Source organism: Ostrea edulis, chromosome 1 (genome assembly GCF_947568905.1).
Source record: "Ostrea edulis chromosome 1, xbOstEdul1.1, whole genome shotgun sequence".
NCBI lineage: Eukaryota > Metazoa > Mollusca > Bivalvia > Ostreida > Ostreidae > Ostrea > Ostrea edulis.
The window spans coordinates 48833484-48855981 of record NC_079164.1 but is presented as its reverse complement, the minus strand read 5'-3'; the positions used below and the strand labels follow the sequence as shown (position 1 = coordinate 48855981).

The 22498-nt window shown below is 35.7% G+C and overlaps 1 protein-coding gene across 3 annotated transcripts; it reads right to left on the bottom strand.

Moving 5' to 3' along the window:
• Positions 1 to 276: 276 nt before the first annotated feature.
• LOC125651716 (epithelial splicing regulatory protein 1-like) lies at positions 277 to 22498 on the bottom strand. Of its 3 annotated transcripts, none has more exons than XM_048880440.2 (14): positions 22347 to 22498; positions 21482 to 21815; positions 20749 to 20892; positions 18458 to 18683; positions 14251 to 14340; positions 13564 to 13618; positions 13082 to 13192; positions 12789 to 12964; positions 12535 to 12629; positions 11051 to 11263; positions 10669 to 10923; positions 10348 to 10579; positions 4298 to 4596; positions 277 to 3398 (listed from the first exon to the last, which is right to left on the bottom strand). In XM_048880440.2, the coding sequence occupies exons 2-14, from the start codon at positions 21605 to 21607 to the stop codon at positions 3240 to 3242; spliced, it is 2181 nt and encodes a 726-aa protein (XP_048736397.1). In that variant the 5' UTR covers positions 21608 to 21815; positions 22347 to 22498; the 3' UTR covers positions 277 to 3239. The 3 variants fall into 3 exon arrangements, with proteins under 3 accessions (XP_048736397.1, XP_048736414.1, XP_048736405.1); XM_048880457.2 differs by having other exon boundaries at positions 4431 to 4596; positions 22347 to 22425; XM_048880448.2 differs by lacking the exon at positions 22347 to 22498 and having other exon boundaries at positions 21482 to 21859.

The following is a 22498-nucleotide window of genomic DNA, read 5'->3' as shown; positions in this document are numbered from 1 at the left end:
AAAGGTCTTTGTATTTTAAAACCACAAATCGAAAAGTTGAGAACATTGGCCAAGAACTAGATAGAATTCCAACATGTTCCCGTTTTCCACTTCTGAAATAAGCGAAGGGCGTTACAGGGGGAATTCCCGACATCTTCTCGTGGATTGTAGTGACGATATATATCTAAACTGCTGCTATTCAGCGCACCACCGATATTACATATCATTATCGATTTCAAAAACAAACAAATCATATACGTGAACCTATTTCGCAAACCCAACTAACGGACTGCAGCGAATGATCAACATATACTTTATTGCTTAATAATGCGAAATTTCATAAAATAATAAAAATTGTAAATGCAATGCGACACATCAACATCTCGAACAAGAATGTTTCACTTGTCCATATATGTATTTATATCATATATATATATATCTATGTATATATTCTATTTTTACCTGAACACATATAGGAATCTTTGCCACCTTCCAAGCTTGGTCAATGCTCGAACAATAAACACTGCATCATAATACAGTGACTAGTATATTGGGCGAGCATAGTTTACTGCAGCAATAGTCAATATGATATGTATGGTGTGTATAAATGAAGCTCGTTGACGGCGCATTAAATAATGTAAAATTATGTATAACTAAAACACTCTCTACAATCTATACAAGAACAACATACTGGTGAATAAAACAAAAGATAGTGATATGTAGGAATAAATAAATAGTAAAATCATGCAAATTATTCCTTGACTAGTAACCGCATGCTCCGTTTTGACTCTGATTAGATCGAGGTCAGCTAGAGGTTTGTATTGCACAGGTATAAAACCAGCAGCAAGATGGCATATTGGTTGAGACAAATTAACAACTTTTGACTTCTACGGAAGGAAGAAGTTCTTTCTTCCTTGTCGAAATTATTTAGAAACTAATACGAGTATTAATTTTCTGTTTACATGTTTTACGGTATGGCACTTAAAACATATGCATGACATCTTGCCTTCCCAAGCAAAGAACATGTTAAATATTTTCCAGGGTTTGCAGCACTCGTGTAGTAGGACTGGTCACCTTTAGTAAAAGCCCACAGTAACACCTTTATCCCTGACGCACCAAAGACTCCACAGAATAAATTCATTCATTTAGTGATCCCTTTGTAGCATAAAGAGTCACCCCTTCACCGGCTCCACGAGCAACTGAACCAGATCCACATCAAAAAGGGAAGTTGCGCATAATACCCACACACTTTATACCATTTCAATTTAATTGTCAATAAAGAAATGGACAGTTTTTTTCTTTCTTTTTCCACTTTTTCATTTGTAATAATTGTTTAATAGACGTAATAAAGTTATGTAAAAGAGTGTTAAAATACTTCAAATAAATATATCACAGAACGCATTCGTGCACCAAATCACCCCCAAAATTAAAAACCCAACTAATTTTAAAACCACAACCATTCCAAAACATAGTCCATAATCCTTATTGCACAATTAAATACAAGTAAAATGAAAGTGTGTTACAATATATGTAACAATTAAGCTGATATGATCATGGCTAAATTATGTGAGTGTTTGCGCATGTTTTGTTGTGCAGTCCAATTAATAAACACTAGTCCCGCACAAAAAATACCAAGAGCAAATAACTCTACAAAATGATATGTATATTCTGCCACCATATAAATGCTGTTTTGGAATTAGTGCTAGTCTCCGTCCTGGTGAAATCACACGTGTGCTATGGCATAAAATTATTGAGTGTATTGCGCAATTCCACGATGAATAATGGAGAATAAAAACAAGCAAAAAGCCACCACCAAACACCAAAACAAATACAGCACCACCACCACTGCAATTCTAAGTTGTTTATTGCCATTTTGTTTTTGAAAATTATATATGATGAATGTATAAAGTCTAAACTAACATTGTTATAATCATATCTACGACACTCTAAAATCATCGGAAGTATCATATCAGCAGTATTTACAAAAATGTACAATTATGCGTAGGAATGAAATGTCAAAAATATCAATATATTTAGAAAATATGTACATTACTGAAACATTACTATGATGTACATCTGTATAGTTGTCTTAAATAAGAAAAATGTCCTCTTAATCATATTCAATACAGAAGATATTGTTCCTTTTTAACACATTTTTCTAATCATTTCAGAATTCGCTGGTTAGGACAACAAACTAATGATTAAAAAACACATAACTAAAAATCATGGAAAATTTTAACGCAACTCGTTTTGGATATTGCACAATAGTAATATCTACTTTGATTTCATAATCTATGAGATGCATCTGTACATATTTCCTACAGGTTGAAAACTAGCTGTCATGGCTTATATACAAAACAAGAGATTACAATCACAACCAGATCCAATTGAAGTATCATGAGTGTGCTAAATATAAAATTACTAGTATTTTTTTTTTACAGGTAATAAATGTTAGACAACAAAAATGACTAGAACATATAGATATTTAATTTGATTTCGCTGTATTGCATAGATTTATTTTTGTGCATATTTTACAATGATTTGACGATCTGGTATATCAAACCTTTTAAAAATTATTTATGGTATCAAATTACCTTAAAAATCAAATTCTCTTGAAATTTAAAATTCTTGATTTTATACATTTTTATAAAATACAAAAAATATCAACAAACGTCATGGAGTGATATGTTTTCATGTAAACATAAACAACAAAAACAAAAAACAAAATAAACTTTCAAATTCACGATCATTTCGTAACATTATAACAATACTAGACTCAATGCTCAATACTAGGCACTTGTATATGCATATTAATTTATAGCTTTTTACAATGAAGTCAAGATATATAAACTCTTGCAAGTTTTCCTCGTATATCAAAACATAAGTTAATTCATTGCAAGCACTTATCACACCATTAATTAGCAACGTCATTCTTATCTACAGAATAAAATTCCTTACAACCTTTTTGATACAAACATGGCAAAAAGTCAGAAATCAGATTGAGACAGGCAAGATTTTGACTGGAAATAATGAACTATTGCTAGATTTTGCCATGAGTGTTCACCATCTATTTCACGCTGAAGATTTAAGCTAAATCTATTAAAGAAATATGAGATTACCTAAATATATTACTACATTAATAATACAAAAATCTTGTAAATTGCTGAAATAAACAGATCTGTTTTGACCCTGGAAAAATCTGAACACATGATGCGTGATTTGTTTTCTGTTTGTCACACTGTGTACTTTACCATCTAACTTCAGGCTAGGAACAGCTCTATGATACACTGACCAATTGTATGTTTGCTTCTCTGAGCTATTGCACGCTCTGCTTCCGACCGTGTCATGAAGGAAATTAAGGCATCCCCTGTTAATCTTCCATCAGGTAAAATTTGGATCTGGATGTTCTCTGGAGTTACCTTCACAAACATAAAAGAAATTCAATAATTCTTTAAGGTTATTTGACAAGGAGTCTGACATGTATCATTTCTGTTCATACAATATTCTAATGTCTTCACTTTTAATAGTGTTAATTTGTCAACATGTAATATATAAATATAAAAACCAAGAAAAGCAGTAAAATATTCCAATTATTATTTATATTTACATGACCTACGATAATAAAAAGAATGTGTCATATTGTGCAATGATAGAAAATACATTGAAGGGTCACTAAATACTGTGAGAGTACAAGATGTGTAACAGTAAAAGGGTATTTTGTGTCAGTTTTAGTTGTTATGATAAGAAAACAAGGAGTAGAAAGAAGTCACACATTAGTAGAAAACTTTCACCATGTACATGGAACATCACATAATAGTAGGTACATGGTATCTGAGGAGTTGTGCAAAGATAGCATCTATTGTTAAGCTCAACGTAATTACCCCAAAGGTTCCCTGACTAAGGTCTCCATTTTCTGTAATTGCGATGAGCTTAAGCATGTGCAAAAGCAACAGCACTGTACTCCCATACTTATATGGAAAGTGTTAGTGTAATATTCAGAAAGAGTACAATTGATCAGTTAGCAGAAACTATGGGCATCTATGGATACACTATAGAAGCTGGCCAATATAAAGGCTACAAGTCAAATTCACACTCTTCAAACATACAGGGCTCCATCCTACTTGAATATCCGAGGAAATGTCCCTGTTACAAAAGACTTGGTTTTCCTTTAGCATTTGAAAAATGATCAACTTTAGGGTTCTCTATCTTTTATAAAGTGCGTCATTGTGAGTTTTGAAATTCAGTTATTTTTTTTAGAGAGATCAAAATACAAGTATTTGAAAACATTTCTTCATTTGGAAATAGGACCTAAACATACCTCTGGAAAACCTTGAAAGAAGTTCAAAATGTCTTGAACTTGTGCATTGACAGGAAGGCCTCTCATAACGACAAGTGTCGGAGACCCTGTATGTGTGACATAGCTTTGTGGAGAAATAGGAGGGCTAGGGTACCAGTAAACAATCTGGGGAAAGTAGGTAGGTCGGGGAGCCGCTGCGAGAGGAGCGGACATCATAGCTGGCGGAAATGTGGCCGTCTGAAGATGTTGTGGCAAGTGGGCAAGTGGCAATGTTGCCGGCTGCAGTGATGGCAAAGACGTTGGAATGAGTGTTGGCGTCGCTGCAATACAAAATCATACTTTATATAAAATTTTCATCTACTTTTAAAAGATGTCTCGGTACTATATGGAATTTTTGTCAAGAATCTTTTTCTCTACAAATATAATTCTCTGAACAGATCAAGCCTAAAATAGAGGTACATTGTATCTTGCGCCGAAATTCCTTGTGTCACGCTGATTCAAAAACAGCACCCTAAGCACATTGTGCAGGAGTCTTACCCGAGGGAACCCTGTGGGGATCTGGGTGAGAATAGGTCCTCGGTACAGTACCCGCAACGTTATTCTTGACATGATACATGTAAATGATACAACACGATACACGCACGATAGGATAGGATACACGCACGATACGATAGGATACACGTTAAACCTGATAAACGATCTTCACGATAAACGGAAAACCTGATAGAAATGTTGTAAATTTAGAAACAATTTAGACAGAACGAAAGTTTGATACGTACAAAATAATTACATTATGTTGATAATAATATTGAAGGATTTCAATACTCAATATATACCTAAAGCATATAATTTATTTATCCACCGTTGTAAGTTCATTTATTTTTTAAAATTCTATTTTTTTTTTTTTAAGTCATTACAGCTAAAATCCGGAAGCTAAACTATATACGGTATTGAATTCATTATTTGTTATCTATATGAATTTTCTCAGCCAATGATTCTAAAACGTATATTGTCACCTTGAATGTTTAATATATGAATCATACTGGGATTGATTGATTTTTATCTTGCTTAACGTCTCACTCGAGAATATTTCACTCATATGGAGACGTAACCATGACCGGTGAAGAGCTTTTAAATTTAGGCTTATGCTCGGCAATTACGGCCATTGAGCAGTGAGGTTTTTTTTTTAGCGTGCCACACCTACCGTGACACGGGGCTTTTTAAGGTCATCTCGAGGACCTGTGGCATTCACACTTGATGCCGAGCGTTTAGCAATTAAACAGGGAATTAACAAAATGTAATATAATGTAGTGATATCATGCTTCAACAGCACTCTTATTCTAATGTCTATTATCTTGGATATCAAATAAAACCAAGTAATATTTTATGTGTAGCGAGGAGGGGGGTTATTTTGCATCAAGCTCTGAGTTCACCGCTCATTCAACAACTACAATTATTTTCTTAATGACCGCTTTAAATACAATCCACTGCACTACACCATATGCTCATATGTTAGATATTTCTACACTATGAGTGATAATTGATAGTCATAAATAATTGGAACATATTTATATGAATTGATATTTTGTTAACAAAAAATAAATAAACTATTAAAAACATATACGAAACCCGGCTTGATTTAAAGTCGCAATTTAGAAACGCTTTAAAATGTTTGTGTTTAGCATGTAAAAAATTCAATAACCATCAAAACCAGCATAAGTTCCAGTATCTACACGTACGACTATTGGTATATGTGTACATGTACAAATAAAAAAAAAAACGAACAACGATGACAGCTAGCTGAATCGTGCCCAATTGAGCAGAACTGTGGGAGATGCAATATACCCTTGCACTCTTTTAAAACTTAATCTTCTACATGTGTGAAATACAATGTCCCTGAGAATGTTTACTGTCAAAACACGGGTGATACACAAAATCAGATATATAAGAACGCGCACAAGTCCAGTAGTTGGTATACAAGTTGAATACAGGTGAACAAAATCGGAAGAAAAAGAACCATTATTAAAATATATGTAATAAACAATGTAATTTACTGATTTTTCCTTTGAGATCGGAACTTCCTATTTCTCTGTTAGTGTTAATTACAAATAATTGTTTCTAGACAAGGAAATGTTTATGAACTCCAGATGAAGGAGCTTTCAGTTTTACTGTCCTTGGTTTGCTCGGCAAACCACTACCTACTTTCCAGACTACTTAGAATGAAATTGTGATAAATTTTCACCCTCTCTGGACAGACATTTTGCTCTTTTTCTGCCTTAAAATCGACAGCTTTATGTTCTCTTTCAAATATACTGTCTTTCCTCGATTCCTAAAAATAGCTTCTTTAACAAAACGAATAAAGCTTTTGGAAAGTATCTTACTTTTTCCTTAGATTTAATATACGATCCCGATAGTTTCCGAAGCTACACGATAAACGATTTTCACGATAAACGGAAAACCTGATACACGCAAAATACGACACACGATAGACCTGATAAACGCAAAACACGATAGAAAACGGGAAACCTGATACACGATAGGATAGGATACACGCACGATACGATAGGATACACGCACGATAGGAATGTCAAGAATAACGTTGCGGGCACTGTACCCCTTGCTTGTCGTAGGAGGCGACTTAATGGGGCGGTCCTTCGGATGAGACCGCAAAAACCGAGGACCCGTGTCACAGCAGGTGTGGCACGGTCAAGATCCCTCCCTGCTCAAAGGCTGTAAACGCCGAACATTGGCCTAAATTGTGCAGCCCTTAACCAGCACTGGTGACGTCTCCATATGTGTAAAAAATTCTCGAGAGGTACGTTAAGCAATATAAAATCAATCTTGCTCGAGGTATGAAATATAGCCATGGTTAATAAGACTTGCATATTTACTTGTGACCTTATACTATGTATCTTAGTCAATATATATGTTGTGAAATGGATCGCACATCGTCTACTCTATGAGCTAAGCTATAAAATCTTCTTTTCGGTTCAGCCTATTTCGAATTGATGAAAAGTTGAAAAAAATAATCAACCAGAGAGTATGATTTAACGGGTTCAGTACGGAGTATCCGATAGGTTATCAGAGTGGATCTAAAAATTTATCTGCGATGTTGGATAAGAAAATGTTTGAGCCCACCAACCCTTTCCATGTAGAGCCATCACAAAAACATGACACACGCAACAAGAGTACCGCAAACAGTACATCAAACGCCCGTTGGACAATGCTGACAAAATTCCAGTGCAATATCTGTCAGTAATGAAAAAACTACAGGAAACTATTTGACCTACTTTTACACCTAAAGTAGGTGATGATGCACCAATCCAGCTGAAATGCAAACTGAGCTTGTATTCCCCCGAGAGGAAACTTGTGACTGAATTCAGGGCAATATTTGTATCGGAAATAAAAAATCCGGAAAACTGATCTACTGTTAGCTCTATTAAAGTTACGGTGCACCAATCCAGCTGAAATGCTTACTCAATCTTAACACTTCTTGGGGGAGAAATTGTGAACAAATTTCAACGTTGTACATACATCAGTTACGGAAAAAAGTTCGGAAAACATGAACCCGGAGGGACAGGCGGACGGACAGCACCATAACATAATACGTCCCCTCTGAATTTAATTTGATTTCATATTGTTTAACGTCCCTCTCCAGAATTTTTTACTCATATGGATACGTCACCACTGCCGGTGAAGTGTTGCAAAATTTAGGCCCAAGCTCGGCACTTGACTTGCTTTGAGCATGGAGGGATCTTTATGTAGCACACCGGCTTGTTTGCGTGTATGTTCTTTAACATCTCATTCGAGAATATTCCACTGTAAGTTGAGACGTCACCAGCTTTAAGTGGGTTGACCTATGCATAGTTTATTGCTGTAGCAGAGAGGGTTCTTTATCGTGATATCGCCTTCCGTGGTACGGGACTTTATGAATTATGAATTACTTGTAAATCAGTGTATTTATGAATGAAGATCTGTAACTTTCATCTGTAAAATTAGATATCCATAACCCATCCATATGATCATTTCTTGACGTTATCGTCAAACAAATATGATACAATGCCAATTATTCAATGAAACCAAAAAGGTTTCTTGAATCCTTGAATTGAACATCAAAATACTCCGTGATGCTTAATTTAGCTTGAACACACGACTGAAAATTTTTAATCATTTTGATTAGCAATGATCTAATAAACTAAAGGGAGAGAACGTTATATTCACCACCACTGAGTTTAGCAGGTCCAGTCCAAAGACTATTTCTACCGACGTAGCTATTAATAGCTACCTAGGTATTTAAACCTACTTAAAGTAGCTACTTCGACCTACTTTTACCTATTTTTGAAAATACTGTATAAAAAAAATAATAAATAGTCGTTTTATGTATCATGTTGTGCATGTGCACGGCAAAATTCGGAGTGTAAATTTGAATACTTTACGAGGGTGGTGAATACAGAGGAAATGCATGAAAATTCGGCCCAAAAACCTTTAAAGTAAAAATGCATGAAGGTAAACTTTAAAATTAATACAGATTTGTAAGACACTCTAGACTTTTTATCACGTAGCTATGATCCTAAGCTCCTAGAAAATGGAACTGGGTGCTGTTATTGATGCAAATTTGAAAGGTTAGAAAGTAATCATTTTTTGTCCAATATTTTTGTAGTATTCATCGTCAGTGTAAGTGAATCAAGAAATTTGGTACACACCATATTGCGCCGTTCCTGCGTTTGTCCACGAAATGCAAGTAAAGGAAAAAGTAGGTAAAAATAGCTACCTGGAGTATGCTTAAATACCTACGTAGCTATAAGTAGCTACGTAGGTAGAAATAGTCTTTGGACTGGACCTGTTTAGAGTGAATATAACATTTGAATTTTCCAATATCGGTTTAAGAATAAATAGGAATCCCAAATTGATTTGATTAGCTATCATTTTTGAAAACTTGCCTTCTCTAATCTCTTTCGACTAGGTCTTGCATTCTAGCTGTAAACCAAGATGGCCAAACCTTCAGTGAATGTTATACATTAAAGTTTGCTAAATCATCGTATTGGCCGAGAATTAATTGATTGTTTGTTTTACGTCCCGTCGAGAATTTTTCACTCCTATTCGACGTTACCAGTTGTAGAAGTACCACAAATTTAGACCAAGCTTTAGCGCTAAGAGCCGTAGCAGTCACAGGGTTTCGACACAATCTATGTAAACTGGTATAGTATAATGGAGAGAAGGGACCTAACTAGCCTGCATTAAATTCTCCCGAAACGGATGATCAACAATCATTTAAGTATTGTGAGGGTGAACATAAGTAGTAACATGTCAGAAGGTAACCCAAGATGAACTACAAGGAGGCCTAAAACTAAAGTAATGAAGGAAAATTGCATGGAGAAAATGGTGTAGCGTTAACAACGGCGATCTAATTCTCGGAAGTTGAACTTTTAGTCATTACAAGTATCATTGGAAATGTTTTCCAAGTTTCTGTGAAGTCAGGTAAACGATTTATGTATGTAAAAAAAAGAACAATATTTTGGCTTTCGTCTGAGGAAACTTGAAATGCATTATCACGATTAATACGTTAAGTAAGAGAGTTTGAAGCGGGCAACCGAAAATTTAATGGGCGCTTGTTAGGTCCCTTCTCTTTATTGTACGATACATACCAGTTTGCAGAGATTGTGTTTTAACCCTGAGGTAGCTGTGAGGGTTCTTTAACGTGTCAACGCCTGTCCAGACAGGGGACCTCCGTTTTTATGGTCATATCCGAAAGACCCATGACTCTCAATTCTAAAATGCCAAGCGTTTGGCAAAGGAGCAATCACTACCTATGTTTGCGTCTTAGGTTGACGCGGCCGTGGCACAAGCGAACTCACGACCTCCCGGTTACGAATCTACCACTGAGCTACCGCAACCGGTATATTGACCGAGAAAATGTCAATAACCGTATATATAAAATAAAATCAATAATCGAATAATATGTACTAAAACAATTATAAAATCAAATTGGGTTTACAACAGGGGACAAAGTAGGCTTCTAGCATACCGGTATATGTAACTTTTTAAAAAGATTTCAATGAAATCTTAGATACCTTGGGAAAGAATCGGTCTCTGTATAAAAGGTATCTGTTGTGGTGACGGTATAGTTGTTGTAGGGATACCATTTGTCAATACGAGATTCATATCCTCTCCAGAGCACTGTATGACGTCAATAATCCTCTTCTTCTGGGCGAAGACTATAGGCCTCTTGTTTTTGTTAATTGCCGTAAGCTGCGCAGATTCTTCAGAGTCCATTTGAATGAACGCTTCCCCAGAAGGTTCACCCTATGGAAATGCATTTTGTAATGTCAATTTGCAAATTTATTTTCTCGAAAATTACCAAGATTATTTGAAGAGATTATCTGGTTTCTTACCTGTGCTGTGTAAACCATATGAACACCTTGAAAGATGATGAACTGAGAAAATTCTCCCAAAAATGTAAGAATATCCGTGACCTGGGCGCCACCTGGAATGTTTCGTAACCGGATACAGTCGCGGCGCGTGCCGCTGGTGATGAGGCTTTGTGGAATGTAAGGAAGCTGGCTTTGTGGAGTCAACTGAGTGAGAATTGCTGGCAGAGAGGTTTCCTGGGGTTCAGGGTTTCGTGGGTCCATGCTTCTATTAAGAACCTATAAAACATCAAATTATGAAAAATTATTACCGTATATCCAACCTGGCAGTGATGTTATTTGACGTTCTCTTAATTGTGAAAGGTGAAGATAACGAATAGTGATCTACATTGCATTTGGCTAGTACCTGTTGAACTTCAGCGGTAGTACTTTTGAACAGTTCAATGTAACGAGTTCCCATGATCTCTCTGTGTTTTTTCAAGGCTGCTACAGAATCCTCTTCTGAGGCAAGAAGAACAAAAGCATCACCAGTTGATCTCCCATCAGGATAGTGAACAAACAGGATCCCTTCCTCGCCATCCAACACCGAGACGGAGGGATCTCGAGCGAAGAACTCTAGCTGTAAGCGCAAAGACAAAGAATAGCAACGACAACTTTGACAATGCTTTTCATCATGCACAAGCTGGTGTTCATTAGTATCTGCAGGCTGTATCATCCTACCTCTGCTAATGTCGAAGAAAACAATCGTTGTGTTTGTTTTAAAATATAAAACAACTTGATATATTAAATCTGCTTTGGCAAGTATCACACATTATACCTGAAAGACTATACATAATTCCCTTCCCAATGATACCTGTTATGACTAAACTGTTAAGCACAACTTGTTTATTAGTAATTAATGAAAACCCATGTGATATATACCAACACAACAATACGAGATGAGATCCCAAAGTCCTGCAGATACCAATATCAGAACGTTTTCAGTATATATCACAGGAGGTGCTTCATAACTGAATTTGAAGTGTTTGGTTAGAAATTAGAAAGAGAATGGTTCTAAACAAAGACACGAATGACCCCTTTTGTTGTGAACATGCACTGCGCCCTTCCACTACAGTGAGATGACTAGACCTCCTTTAGAAAAGAAACTTTACAAAAAGCTAAAAAATGAGCTAGAAGACGTCAAATATAGAGAACCATCTCTTTCTAACTATGATAATTTAATGTTCTTGCCAAGAAAAAATGGATAATATTATAAAGCAAAGATTTCCAGTTTTATTGTTTGCTTTTAAAAATATAATTCAAATACAACTTCAACTACAAGTCATCGAAACACCTCCGACCTGATAGGAATGGATGAGATGTATATATAACCTATTTACCAAGAATTAATTTTATTTGTAAATCGTTTGTTACTACGATCCGCTTCACACCTAAGGTGAAGATTTCTGAGTAATTATAGTTGTAGCCTGCAACCAACCCTTTACTGCCCCGCACCGTCGGAAAACTTGCAATACAATTGGTTCATCACTGGCACCAAAATTTCCATATCCAATATGGCGACAAAACACGAATTATTTCCCCTATAACCGTAACCTCCCTTAGCGTCCACACGCATTCCCTTGTATGAATATTACTTATTGGGGTCCTCAACTTACCTGTATTCAGCTCAGAAAACGTTTTAGCAACTTGCTAAAACCGCATGCTGAAAAATGTATCATGTTAAGCATCTTTTGTACATATCATGCATAGCTAATCTGACGTTCATAGTTAAAATATGCTAAGAGTTGTTGAGTAAATGAAAGACTCTGTGTATGCTTACATGTATTTCCTACATAATGAAAGCCTGGATATACATATAGTAGTTTTAGCGCATGTGCAAATCCTACTTACCACCTGTTGCGCTGTGGCTGTAAATGGCAAACCACGCATTCGTATGATGACTTGGCCTCCTCTTGAGAGAAAAGCTTGAGCTTCTGAATTGCTTCCTGAAATAAAAAAATAAATAAAAAACCCTGTTAAATTCTATAAATCAGGGTGACGCACATTCTTGTTTTCTACACTAAGATCATAATGCAGTATGTTCAAACAAATCCTGAACACCACAAAAGAGTCATGCAGAATCTGTTGTAATCTGCAGAACTTACCCCCGGCTACGTTGACAAAATCTTTTCCGGTGGCTTTATACACCTCGATATACCTCTGACCAATATGGTGCTTGTGTCTTTTCAGTGCCAAGTCCCTATTTTCGTCGTTTTCCATTCTCACTAACGCTTCCCCATTCCTTCTTCCCTGGGGACTTAGGCAAAGAGCCACACCGCCTCTGTTGATAGATTTAGTGAATTGTGAGTATCCCATTCCATTTCAGTATCAGCTACTTTTCAATGCAAGATATAATGCAATTCAGATTTAAAAAAAACAACAAACAATTAAAACGTACTTTGCAATGTTTAACCCTTTAAAGAACCGTGCTATGTCTTGGTCGGAAGATTGCCATGGAAGACCGCGAGCTCGAACAACATGGTTGTCATCTACCATGTCAGATTTGCTACTACAAAAGCAACAATAGTCGTTTGGATTAATTAAAATGCTTATTTCGTCATGAAAATTACTTTGTAAAATTTCTACAACTACTTCAAAAGATATATATGCATGCAAGATGTAAATTTTGTTGCATGTGCAGTAAATAATACAAGATCTTAAATGAGAAACATTTTGCAACATGCATAAAAAATGTGCAAGTATATTTGAAATATCATATGTTGAATAAGGACAGCTGAAGATACAAATAGTACAAATCTGTTTCCCAAAGCCATCAATGATCTTATTTATTTAACAAAATTGCTAAATATCGATTTCCATCTCTTGCTTACAACGTGTTACTCGAGACAGATGTCGCAAATATTGCGAGATGGCGCTTACCATATACCGGGTTCTAGGCGTTCGTTTATTATTTCTGGTTCCCCAAACACATGCCCTGAAACAAATGAGGACATTGATATGCATCATGTAACTTTGCATGTGGTAGATAATGATAAAGAAGTATACGATACAGTGATGATCTACAGTGGTGATTGGGATCACCGTTGTCTTGTGCATCTATCAGACGTGTTGACACTATCTTAAGGTATTGTTTTGGGGTTTATAATATAGCAGAACCCGGTTAAAGCATTTACCCACCAAAAATCTGGACTTGTTTTAGCTGATATTCCAATACCTAATCAACGAAATCATAGTTGTTATTGATAATATGATTGTTTTCATAGGGTTTACCTACTAGAAGATACCCGAAATTATAGGCGTGAATTTACAAAACGTTTTGTTCATCTTGTTTGTTTCCATTGGAGATGCATCCAAGTTAAAATCTTTAAGAATAAGCAAATTCCACTGGGTTAGTTTTGTTATCAATAGAACGCCAACAAACACCCCTAACTAAAAGGCTTTTAAAATGCAGTTGATGAAAACAAAAACATTTTAAACGTCTACAAAGTGTGTTCTTAATAGCTATTTATAGAAGGCACATTACAACAAACGTTTACGGTACGGAATGAAATAGTTCTAAGGAAAAGAGTTCTCAGGAGTACTCAGTTATATATAAATCATACTTACCGTCGTTGATTAATCTGTGAAGAACATTCGCCATCTCTTGACAGTGTCGAATTCCATATTCTACTGAGTTGTCTTCTTGTAATCCTAAATCTAAAGGAGTGAGTCAAGGAAAGGGGCTAACACATTCACAATTCGTGATATTTGAGTTAACATTGCTTCTTTTCCATTTGCACAAAATTGTATAAAGATATTTTAAGAGTAATTACAGATATCACATACTCAAATAACAATGATAAAGTTCAAATCTAATAAAGATATGAAGATATTTAAATGTCTTTTCAGTGCACCAAAATGCGCGTCACTTACAACAGTTCTTTTAAATGAAGGAGCGATCGAAGTTTTTTGAGGTATATTACAACTCTATTATAAAGTTACGTCTGTTACATCTATAATGGGTGGTTTCAGACGAGTTTTAAAACGCGACGCATTGCGGTGTGCAAACATTAAAAGAATGCCAGCTGAAGCAAAAAGAAAATGGACGGGGACAGAAAACGAACCATGGAGAGCTATCAATTCACTGATTTCTCATCTAAGTTTGGAATATAGTAGCTATATTTTTCTGTTGACAGTTTGGGCGACTTAAAAAGACGTCAGTTTCGAAGTAGCGCGAGTGTAAAGATGTTGAGAGCAAACAATAGCTTGTGGACACGGTGATCTGTTCATATGGAAAAGAAGGTACATTTAGGTGTTTTTGTGCATCCCCAGGGGCAGCGTACTGGAGAAACATCAAATAAACTGGACTGACAAGAACAGAACATTTTGTTTATCAGCATAAACTAAATTATCCTTCGGCGCATTTGGGACGGATTTTGTCGTAAGCTATACAAACAAAATAAAGGATATATTCTCTTGTACAGATATTTTGACAAGTTACAAATATTTTGTTTATAAAAGAATGTTCAATGTTTTTGTTCTCTTCTTACAGAAGTGTAAAACAAGCTTTTTTAAATCCATGTATCTTGTACATGATCGATTTTCCAAGCCTTGTAATACCTATGTAAATGAGCAAGTTCAGTATGAGGCAGACCCCATATAAGTTGCGGTACAATCTGATATATCACCACAAAGATTTTAATCGTCTGTGCAGCGACACATGATCACTTTTAACAAAATAAATTACAGAAGAAAGGGATTTTGAGAAAGATTTTCAGAAGTTGGAGTATTTCCTGGTGAGGATAACCCCAAAGTCTTTGACGACTTCACGTATTTTGGCTAAGAAGCGGGTTTACTTAAGTCTTCTTCACAATCCCTCCCCTAAAACCACGAAAGCTCAAATCTATAGGAAATCAATTTTCACTATCTCCCTATATGCCCTTGTAGATATCGATACCTTTAACTTTTCAAGTCCTCTTGTATGCATTTTGGTATTTTTTAAAACTCCATATATGCAATAAATAGATATTTTTTTGCACCAATGCCATTCAAATTAAAGAATATTTTCTGAATTACTGTGTTGTTTGATCTGTCAGATTGTTTTGTTTGTGATTTTGGTGCTAGAACTTTCTGTCTTTGTGTTAATTTGAAGACTATGACAATAGGAGATGACCTCTCTGATAGCAGTTATTGTGTGGAACCTCGGAAAGGTATGCCTAAACAGAAAGAGATAAGGAATCGAAGAAATTGAAACTAAAGGTCTCTATAGAACAATGTAGTCGACTCATCCACCGCCGTACACAGAGACAAAGATTCCAGTAACATGGAATCACATCTGGGTCAGAGTAAAACAAAGGGGTCAGAGTTTGTCAATTGTAGTCAAGGCAATAAAGAAAATGAGTTGGAAAAGCAAGTCTAAACATACTAAACCAAATTAAGAAACAAACACAAGTAACACTTAAGACTGAAAGTAGGCTAAGAAAATAAGATTTTTAACATTTATCATTGTCATCTGAAGAAATTTTCTCTGCATCAATCGTTTTTCATTATCATCAATTTAATTCCATTTAAAATAGTTGGCGTTTCGCACCTCGAAATAACGGTATGAATTCAGTTAATGAAATTAAAATAATTCAAATTCATATCAGAGTTAATACTTCTAAAATTCAATTTTTGCAAATGCTTGTCTAAGCTTCTATATGTTTTTGGAAAGCCTCGGGCGGTGTAAATTCACAAACCGTGACTTCCCCTACCGACTTGGCTTCAACATAATCAATCAACAGGCTGTCACCAACGCATAACCCGAGGCAAACATATATTCGTCCCATCAAAACATAGATGAACATCAGCCAAGAAATCTTTAATCTTGTTCTTAAGTACAGGAAATCATTATATTTTTCCCATAATTCACATTAAATAAATTTCAAATGTTTTGTCTCTAAGAGTCGTTAAAAACTAAGAACTGGACATCTTTGACTCACTGATTACTTTATCTTGTAACACTGTAATGTTCTTTAACTTGCATAACTTTCCAAGAAGAAATAATGATGACGTCATTGTATTTTGCTGCTTTTTTGCTACAAGATGCGTAGTGATGTAATCGAGATAATGGGGCCTTTACATCAACCCCAGGCCAATGCTCAGAAAGATCTAGAAAGTCAGTGTAAGCTATTAATGATGGCGCCAGAGGTGTATGTTTTGATAAATTTCAGTCGTTATCCCTGGGACAACACTGTGTATTTCTTGTGATGGTCATCTCGTATTTTAAGATGTGACAGATATCGCCGAACCAAAGTCTAATAAAATGTACTGTCGATGAAAATAAAAGCCCCCTTTCCAGCTCATTTATGACACATTTCATGTTGTATCGCCACAAGATGACGCATTTTCCTACAACCTTTCATGTTCTCCAGTCCAAATCAAAATCACATTCCTTATACCATGTTCCTAGCTACTCAAAAATAAACTGTTGCGATATGAGAGTTAAATCATATTCTGTACCTTCTTGCAAGAAAGTTTAATAACAAAACACTTTCAGAGTGTTTCATTATATTAAGCTATCTACATAAACCACCCTGAACTGGCAGTGTGAATGGTTTGCTGTTACAGGGGCGTTTCTATACGGTAGAATACTGATAAGAAATGTTAAAATGAGGAAGGACCGGGGTGCATCTACCCGGCTTGATACAAACAGTGGTGGGTTATCACTCGACATCTCAGCTATGACAAACATGGAAGAGGAAAACTAGTCTAAGTTGTCTAGTAAACAAAGAAACCATCAACATTGCTATTGCTATGATCAGATTTTGGGTACACAAACTAATGTGCCCACTCCTTCCATCTTCAGCAGTTCGGAATTTCTCTAACCCATACTAATACAGTAAAAACCTTCCCGCCAAAAGTTCTGGAACATGAGACAAAACGTCTTTGATGAACCAACACACGATGTGCATGCGATTAATTCTATTCTTTACATATTCGATCAATAAATGGTCAAGAAGAAAAAAACTACTATAAAAACATTGTGTATTAGGACCAAAGTCAGCTCAAACGTTTGATAAATAATCGTTGGCCATTCCTTGGACGATTACAGCAGGTTTTGGGGTAATCGGCTAAATAAACACAGGTACGACATTAATCTGTAAACCTATTTTGCTCCCAAAGGATAGCAGTCTTAAATTCTACCAGTGCTAGGCCTAATCCAACCTGACTAAACATCACCGGATTGTACTTTCATTTTTGGGGACTTTAAATTACAATTTTAATTCTTTTCTGATTAATCCTGTTTCTCCTAATTCCCTGTGTTTGTTTTTCTCATTAATTTTGTCCTTTTGTCTGCTGCCTTCATGAATATATTTAATTCTTTATTTATGTATAAGTGTTAACTTTTCGTTTACTCAGCCAATAGGAATTTTGACATACTCATCGAAATATCGAGACCAATAATTCATACTGATGATAATGGCAGATTTTAGTTTTCTTCGCCCTCTGAATTATCAACGTGATCGAGTTAACAAGGTTATAAAGAAGTTTATATGGCAATTATTTTCTACACTTCTGCAGAGGCAATTAGACCCGTCAAGTTAGAATTACTAAAGGTCGTTTAATAATTACCCTAGTGGGAGAAATTCAAAGTCAAAACCGTGACATTTTTAAACAACTTATGCGATACGAAATCACTGAATATAGAAATTCTTCCACAAAGATACCCTGAATGCAGATGGTACATGTATAAAATGTGTGAAGGGGAAACTCCGATCAAAAACTCGGTTTTACTCACTTTCTCCTATGCACTGTAAAATGTCCTTGGTAACAATTTGCAAAGAAAGGATACAATCTAACATGGCCTTAATATTAGGAATACTGTCCGTTTTGTAGAACTTCTTGAATTCTTTCCGTATATCGTAAAACTTGTAAAAGTATGATGGCAGTGAAATGTTTTTGTTGCCAGCCTCTGGGTGGAGACATTGTCGGAGATGCAACTGTCCGTCTGTTAACACACAGAATGACTTCCCTCCATGTTCTGGGTGGACGCCTTTCGAAGACAAAAATCGGTCGAACTGCAAATCAAAACATTCATATTACAGCAGAGGTTGTAAACAAGTACCATTTCATACTGGTTTGTCCATTTCTTTTTTATAAAGTTAGAAAAATGTACTTCATATAACTTTAAAAATCCCTGTTTTCAAACTTATTCAACTTTTGTCATCAACAAATGTTACAGAATTATGTAAACTGAAAGAAAAAAAAAACATCTTTACAAGTGTTCAAAATTAAGAGCAGAAAATTTATATTCTACATGATTTATGAGCTTATCTACTGTCTTAGGGTTTGGGGATGGGGCTTTTGTCTAGTAATGATTAGATCTCTCTCTCTCTCTCTCTCTCTCTCTCTCTCTGTGTGTGTGTGTGTGTGTGTGTGTGTCTCTCTCTCTCCTCGTTTTGTATTTATGTCACACTAAATATGATTATGTATTTTTGTACAAATTATTCCATGTACATGTATATACATTAAACCTATGAACTGTATATTTCATGGTACAATAAAATCTGGTAGATTATCTCTGTCTATATTTCAGATCTTAATTGATTTTTACTGTTGAAGTAGGCTTCTACATTCTCCATTGAAAACAATAATCTCTAATTCATCACAGTAAACGTAAAATTTTAATTTATATTAAGTAATTGTAGGGAATAAATCATGAAGACAATAGCTGCCATCACTTTCTATTACACAGATTTAAATTGTGTGTGCAACTCCTATTCTCAAGGAAAAGGGGTTAACAAATTAACTGCTTTCTATCACTAATCTGCAGGTCTGACAGTGTTTTCAGACTTTCTGGTTTGGTTACTGTTGTCGTCTGCTTGAGAAAATTTGGGACAGGTTTCATTTTCTCATGACATTCAAGTATTTTAAAGATATCGTTGAAAATAGTCAGGTGTCCATACATATCTTCTTAGTACCTGCTAATCTCAACAGGTGTATCAAGTTACATAACACTAAAATTGACAACAAACCCCTTGACTATTTTTCCCATACCATCATGTCAAAATATCCCAGACTATAGCTATCAGCAGCTGTTCATGTCCCAAGTCTTTATATCATATGCATGACATTTATAACTAATTCACAAAATTGGACGAATTATTCTAATGTTCGTATCATATAATGGTAGGATTCGCTCTTTGTTTCATCGTCCGGGGAAAGGCAACAATATGTTACAATGCTGCAGTGTCCCTGAATACGGCATAAACCTGCGATCAAAATATTTCTGATTTGGGCAAGCTGACGTTGCTTTTCATCGGCTCTCCTTTCGACAAGATGTTGCCAAACGATTTTCAAAATGCGTGGCTCAAACATCCCATCGATTGCAAAAAACAGGTTGCGATTAGAGAGAATATGAAAACGGACACTCCAAGTGTGTCAGATCGAGTGGTCATTTATTAAATATTCACCAATATAAATGACAGCAATTAATTCGATTATTAGATATTTTGCGGAGACAGAAGGTAATTAAAGCAATAATAAATTATTCAAATAAACAACACCTTCCTTAAGTTTACGAAAATTAGATATACATTATATGTCATATTTGTCCTTGCGATGTATCTAATTATAAAGAGTCTCTTGACGCTAACACTATCATTAATCATGCAAGTCAGGCGAGAATGCTATTCCGAAACAGAACTTCACTTCACTTGTACACGTTTTACTTCGAGTTCCTATTCAAGAAAGCTATTTCAGCGCACAACAATGATTTAAATGCATATAATATATATATATGTGTGAATTGTGAGCCCATAGTGAGGATAATTATTTAGCATTGTTGACTCTGTTTGTCAACCAACAGCTGATGTTGTTTGTTTAAGGTAGTGTAAGCATACAACTATGTTCATTTATGAAGGGTGGGAGTAAATAAAATTGAAATATACACTTATGAAGTCGCGTGGATATACGTGTATTTGTAGGGAGGTAGTAAATATTAACATTAAGGGTATTAAGTATGAAATAAATACCTGTAAGTGGTTTCCTCGATGGTTGTCAAACAGATAAGGTGAGGAGTCTGATAAGAACTATATACGAGGATGTAAATTTTTGTAAGAGGGGGATGTAAACAGAGCTCACCTCATCCAGGATGTGTTCTAGAGGCTGGGAATGCTTGATGGCTTCCTCGTTGAGACCAGTCTCTGTCTTGCATTCTTCTGTTAGAACTGTTTCTGTCGTTTCTGAGGGTTGAGGTTTTACATAATGTTGTTGAACAGCGACAACCTAAAACCATTACACATCTAACTGGTTAAATTTTAAATGGGAAAATCATGCCGACAAAAGTTGTCAAGATGAGTCATTTGATTTGTCTTGTAAATAAAGGCGGTTTTACTTTTACATGGTATATTAATTATTTGTGTGAAAATAACCAGTTTACCCTGCCGTGGAATACTTATCGAAGTCCACGTTTAAAGACACCATATGGCAAGGACTTTTAGCGAACTGAACAAAGTTTATGAAGTTTTGGTCAGAATATCATGAATTGTATAAAGTGAAACAAACACACCTGTAGACAGGTAAAAATAGGACAGAGTAAACGTGATTATTTTTGGTAGAAAAAGGGGGCCCCAGTCGTGTGTTTACATACTTCTGGAATGCGTATTTCGAGATCGTATAGTGAATCACATGATTAATAGATATATCGTACTGTTAAAATGTCACTAAAACAAGTTATTCAGAGAAACAGCTTAGGAAAGTAAAGTGTACACAGACCGCGTGTTCATTCAACACAGGTGAATGAATCCGGATGGCCGTGTGTGTATTTACAAAAAGTGGGTTACGTGTAGAAGTTTGATAAAGTTTTCCCTCTCACCTTGCAGTTAAGCACGTCGAATAACAAATACACAAAAAGCACAACTTGTTCCTCGTCCACTCCTAAATCTTCCCCATTCTTGCCAGCAGTGGCACAGAAAGTCACTACCAGATGAGAGGTAGCCATATCGTGCTACCTGTGTCCAGAATACCTGCGTTATGAACTCTTTAATGCAAATGAAATGTTTTGTCACAGCGATCACCCATGTGCGTCGTCGCGGGACTTTTTATCCTAAGGCAATCTTATTGGTCCTGTTCTCTTATTTACGTGGCACTTGAACGAAAATACCGCCTCGCCTGCGTGCGCAAATTCTCATATATGCTGCACACCGACTCTGAAAAAAAAAATATAAAATTACCTTAAAACAAGCTGTTACCTTCTGAAAATACGTTCATGACAAAAGAAACCCTCTAATCAATAGTCTAGATCGAATTTTGACGACTTAAGACCTGTGATTGAATGCTTTAAATCTCCGCGTTGAATTGTCAACAAAACTGACAAAAGCCCGCTGTCATTACGGCTCTGATGGCCACTGTGCATTGTTTAAGATAGATGACTACTTATCAAGAATGCTCATCTAACAACAATTGCATAAATCAACACAAAACCTACACGACTAACACGGTATCGCATTGTCTTAACGAGTCCGTTGGTGGGCACCAGCTCTAAAACTAAAATTTAAATAAAAAGAACGCTTACAGTTGAGATAAAATAAAAATCTGTGGGCCGATAAAGAAAAATAAAGCAATGTTAATTTCAAATTCAGAAACGTTAATATTTGAAGTGACTCTTAAGACCTCTATCTATCATTGAAAATATACAAGTATCCTATAGCTTGAAATTAATAAAAATCCTGTCAACTTACGGGGAAATTCTAGCACAAGGCAAATTGCAAATATCCACGCCTTCTGAAGTCGATACACCCTCTACGACAAGCAAATAATCTATAAATCTTTTAATCCGACAACAGATATAAAGCCTTAGTCCTAACCCCCGGGGTCGACTATGAAATTGTCT

What these genes read in the sequence shown, in the direction of transcription:
- LOC125651716 (XM_048880440.2), bottom strand. Translation starts at nt 21,607, where the DNA reads ATGGCTACCTCTCATCTGGTAGTGACTTTCTGTGCCACTGCTGGCAAG. An exon ending in TCGACGTGCTTAACTGCAAG is followed by an intron (nt 20,893 to 21,481) that starts GTGAGAGGGAAA and finishes TAATGGTTTTAG; the next exon opens with GTTGTCGCTGTTCAACAACA. An exon ending in ATATGGTTTACACAGCACAG is followed by an intron (nt 10,580 to 10,668) that starts GTAAGAAACCAG and finishes GCATTTCCATAG; the next exon opens with GGTGAACCTTCTGGGGAAGC.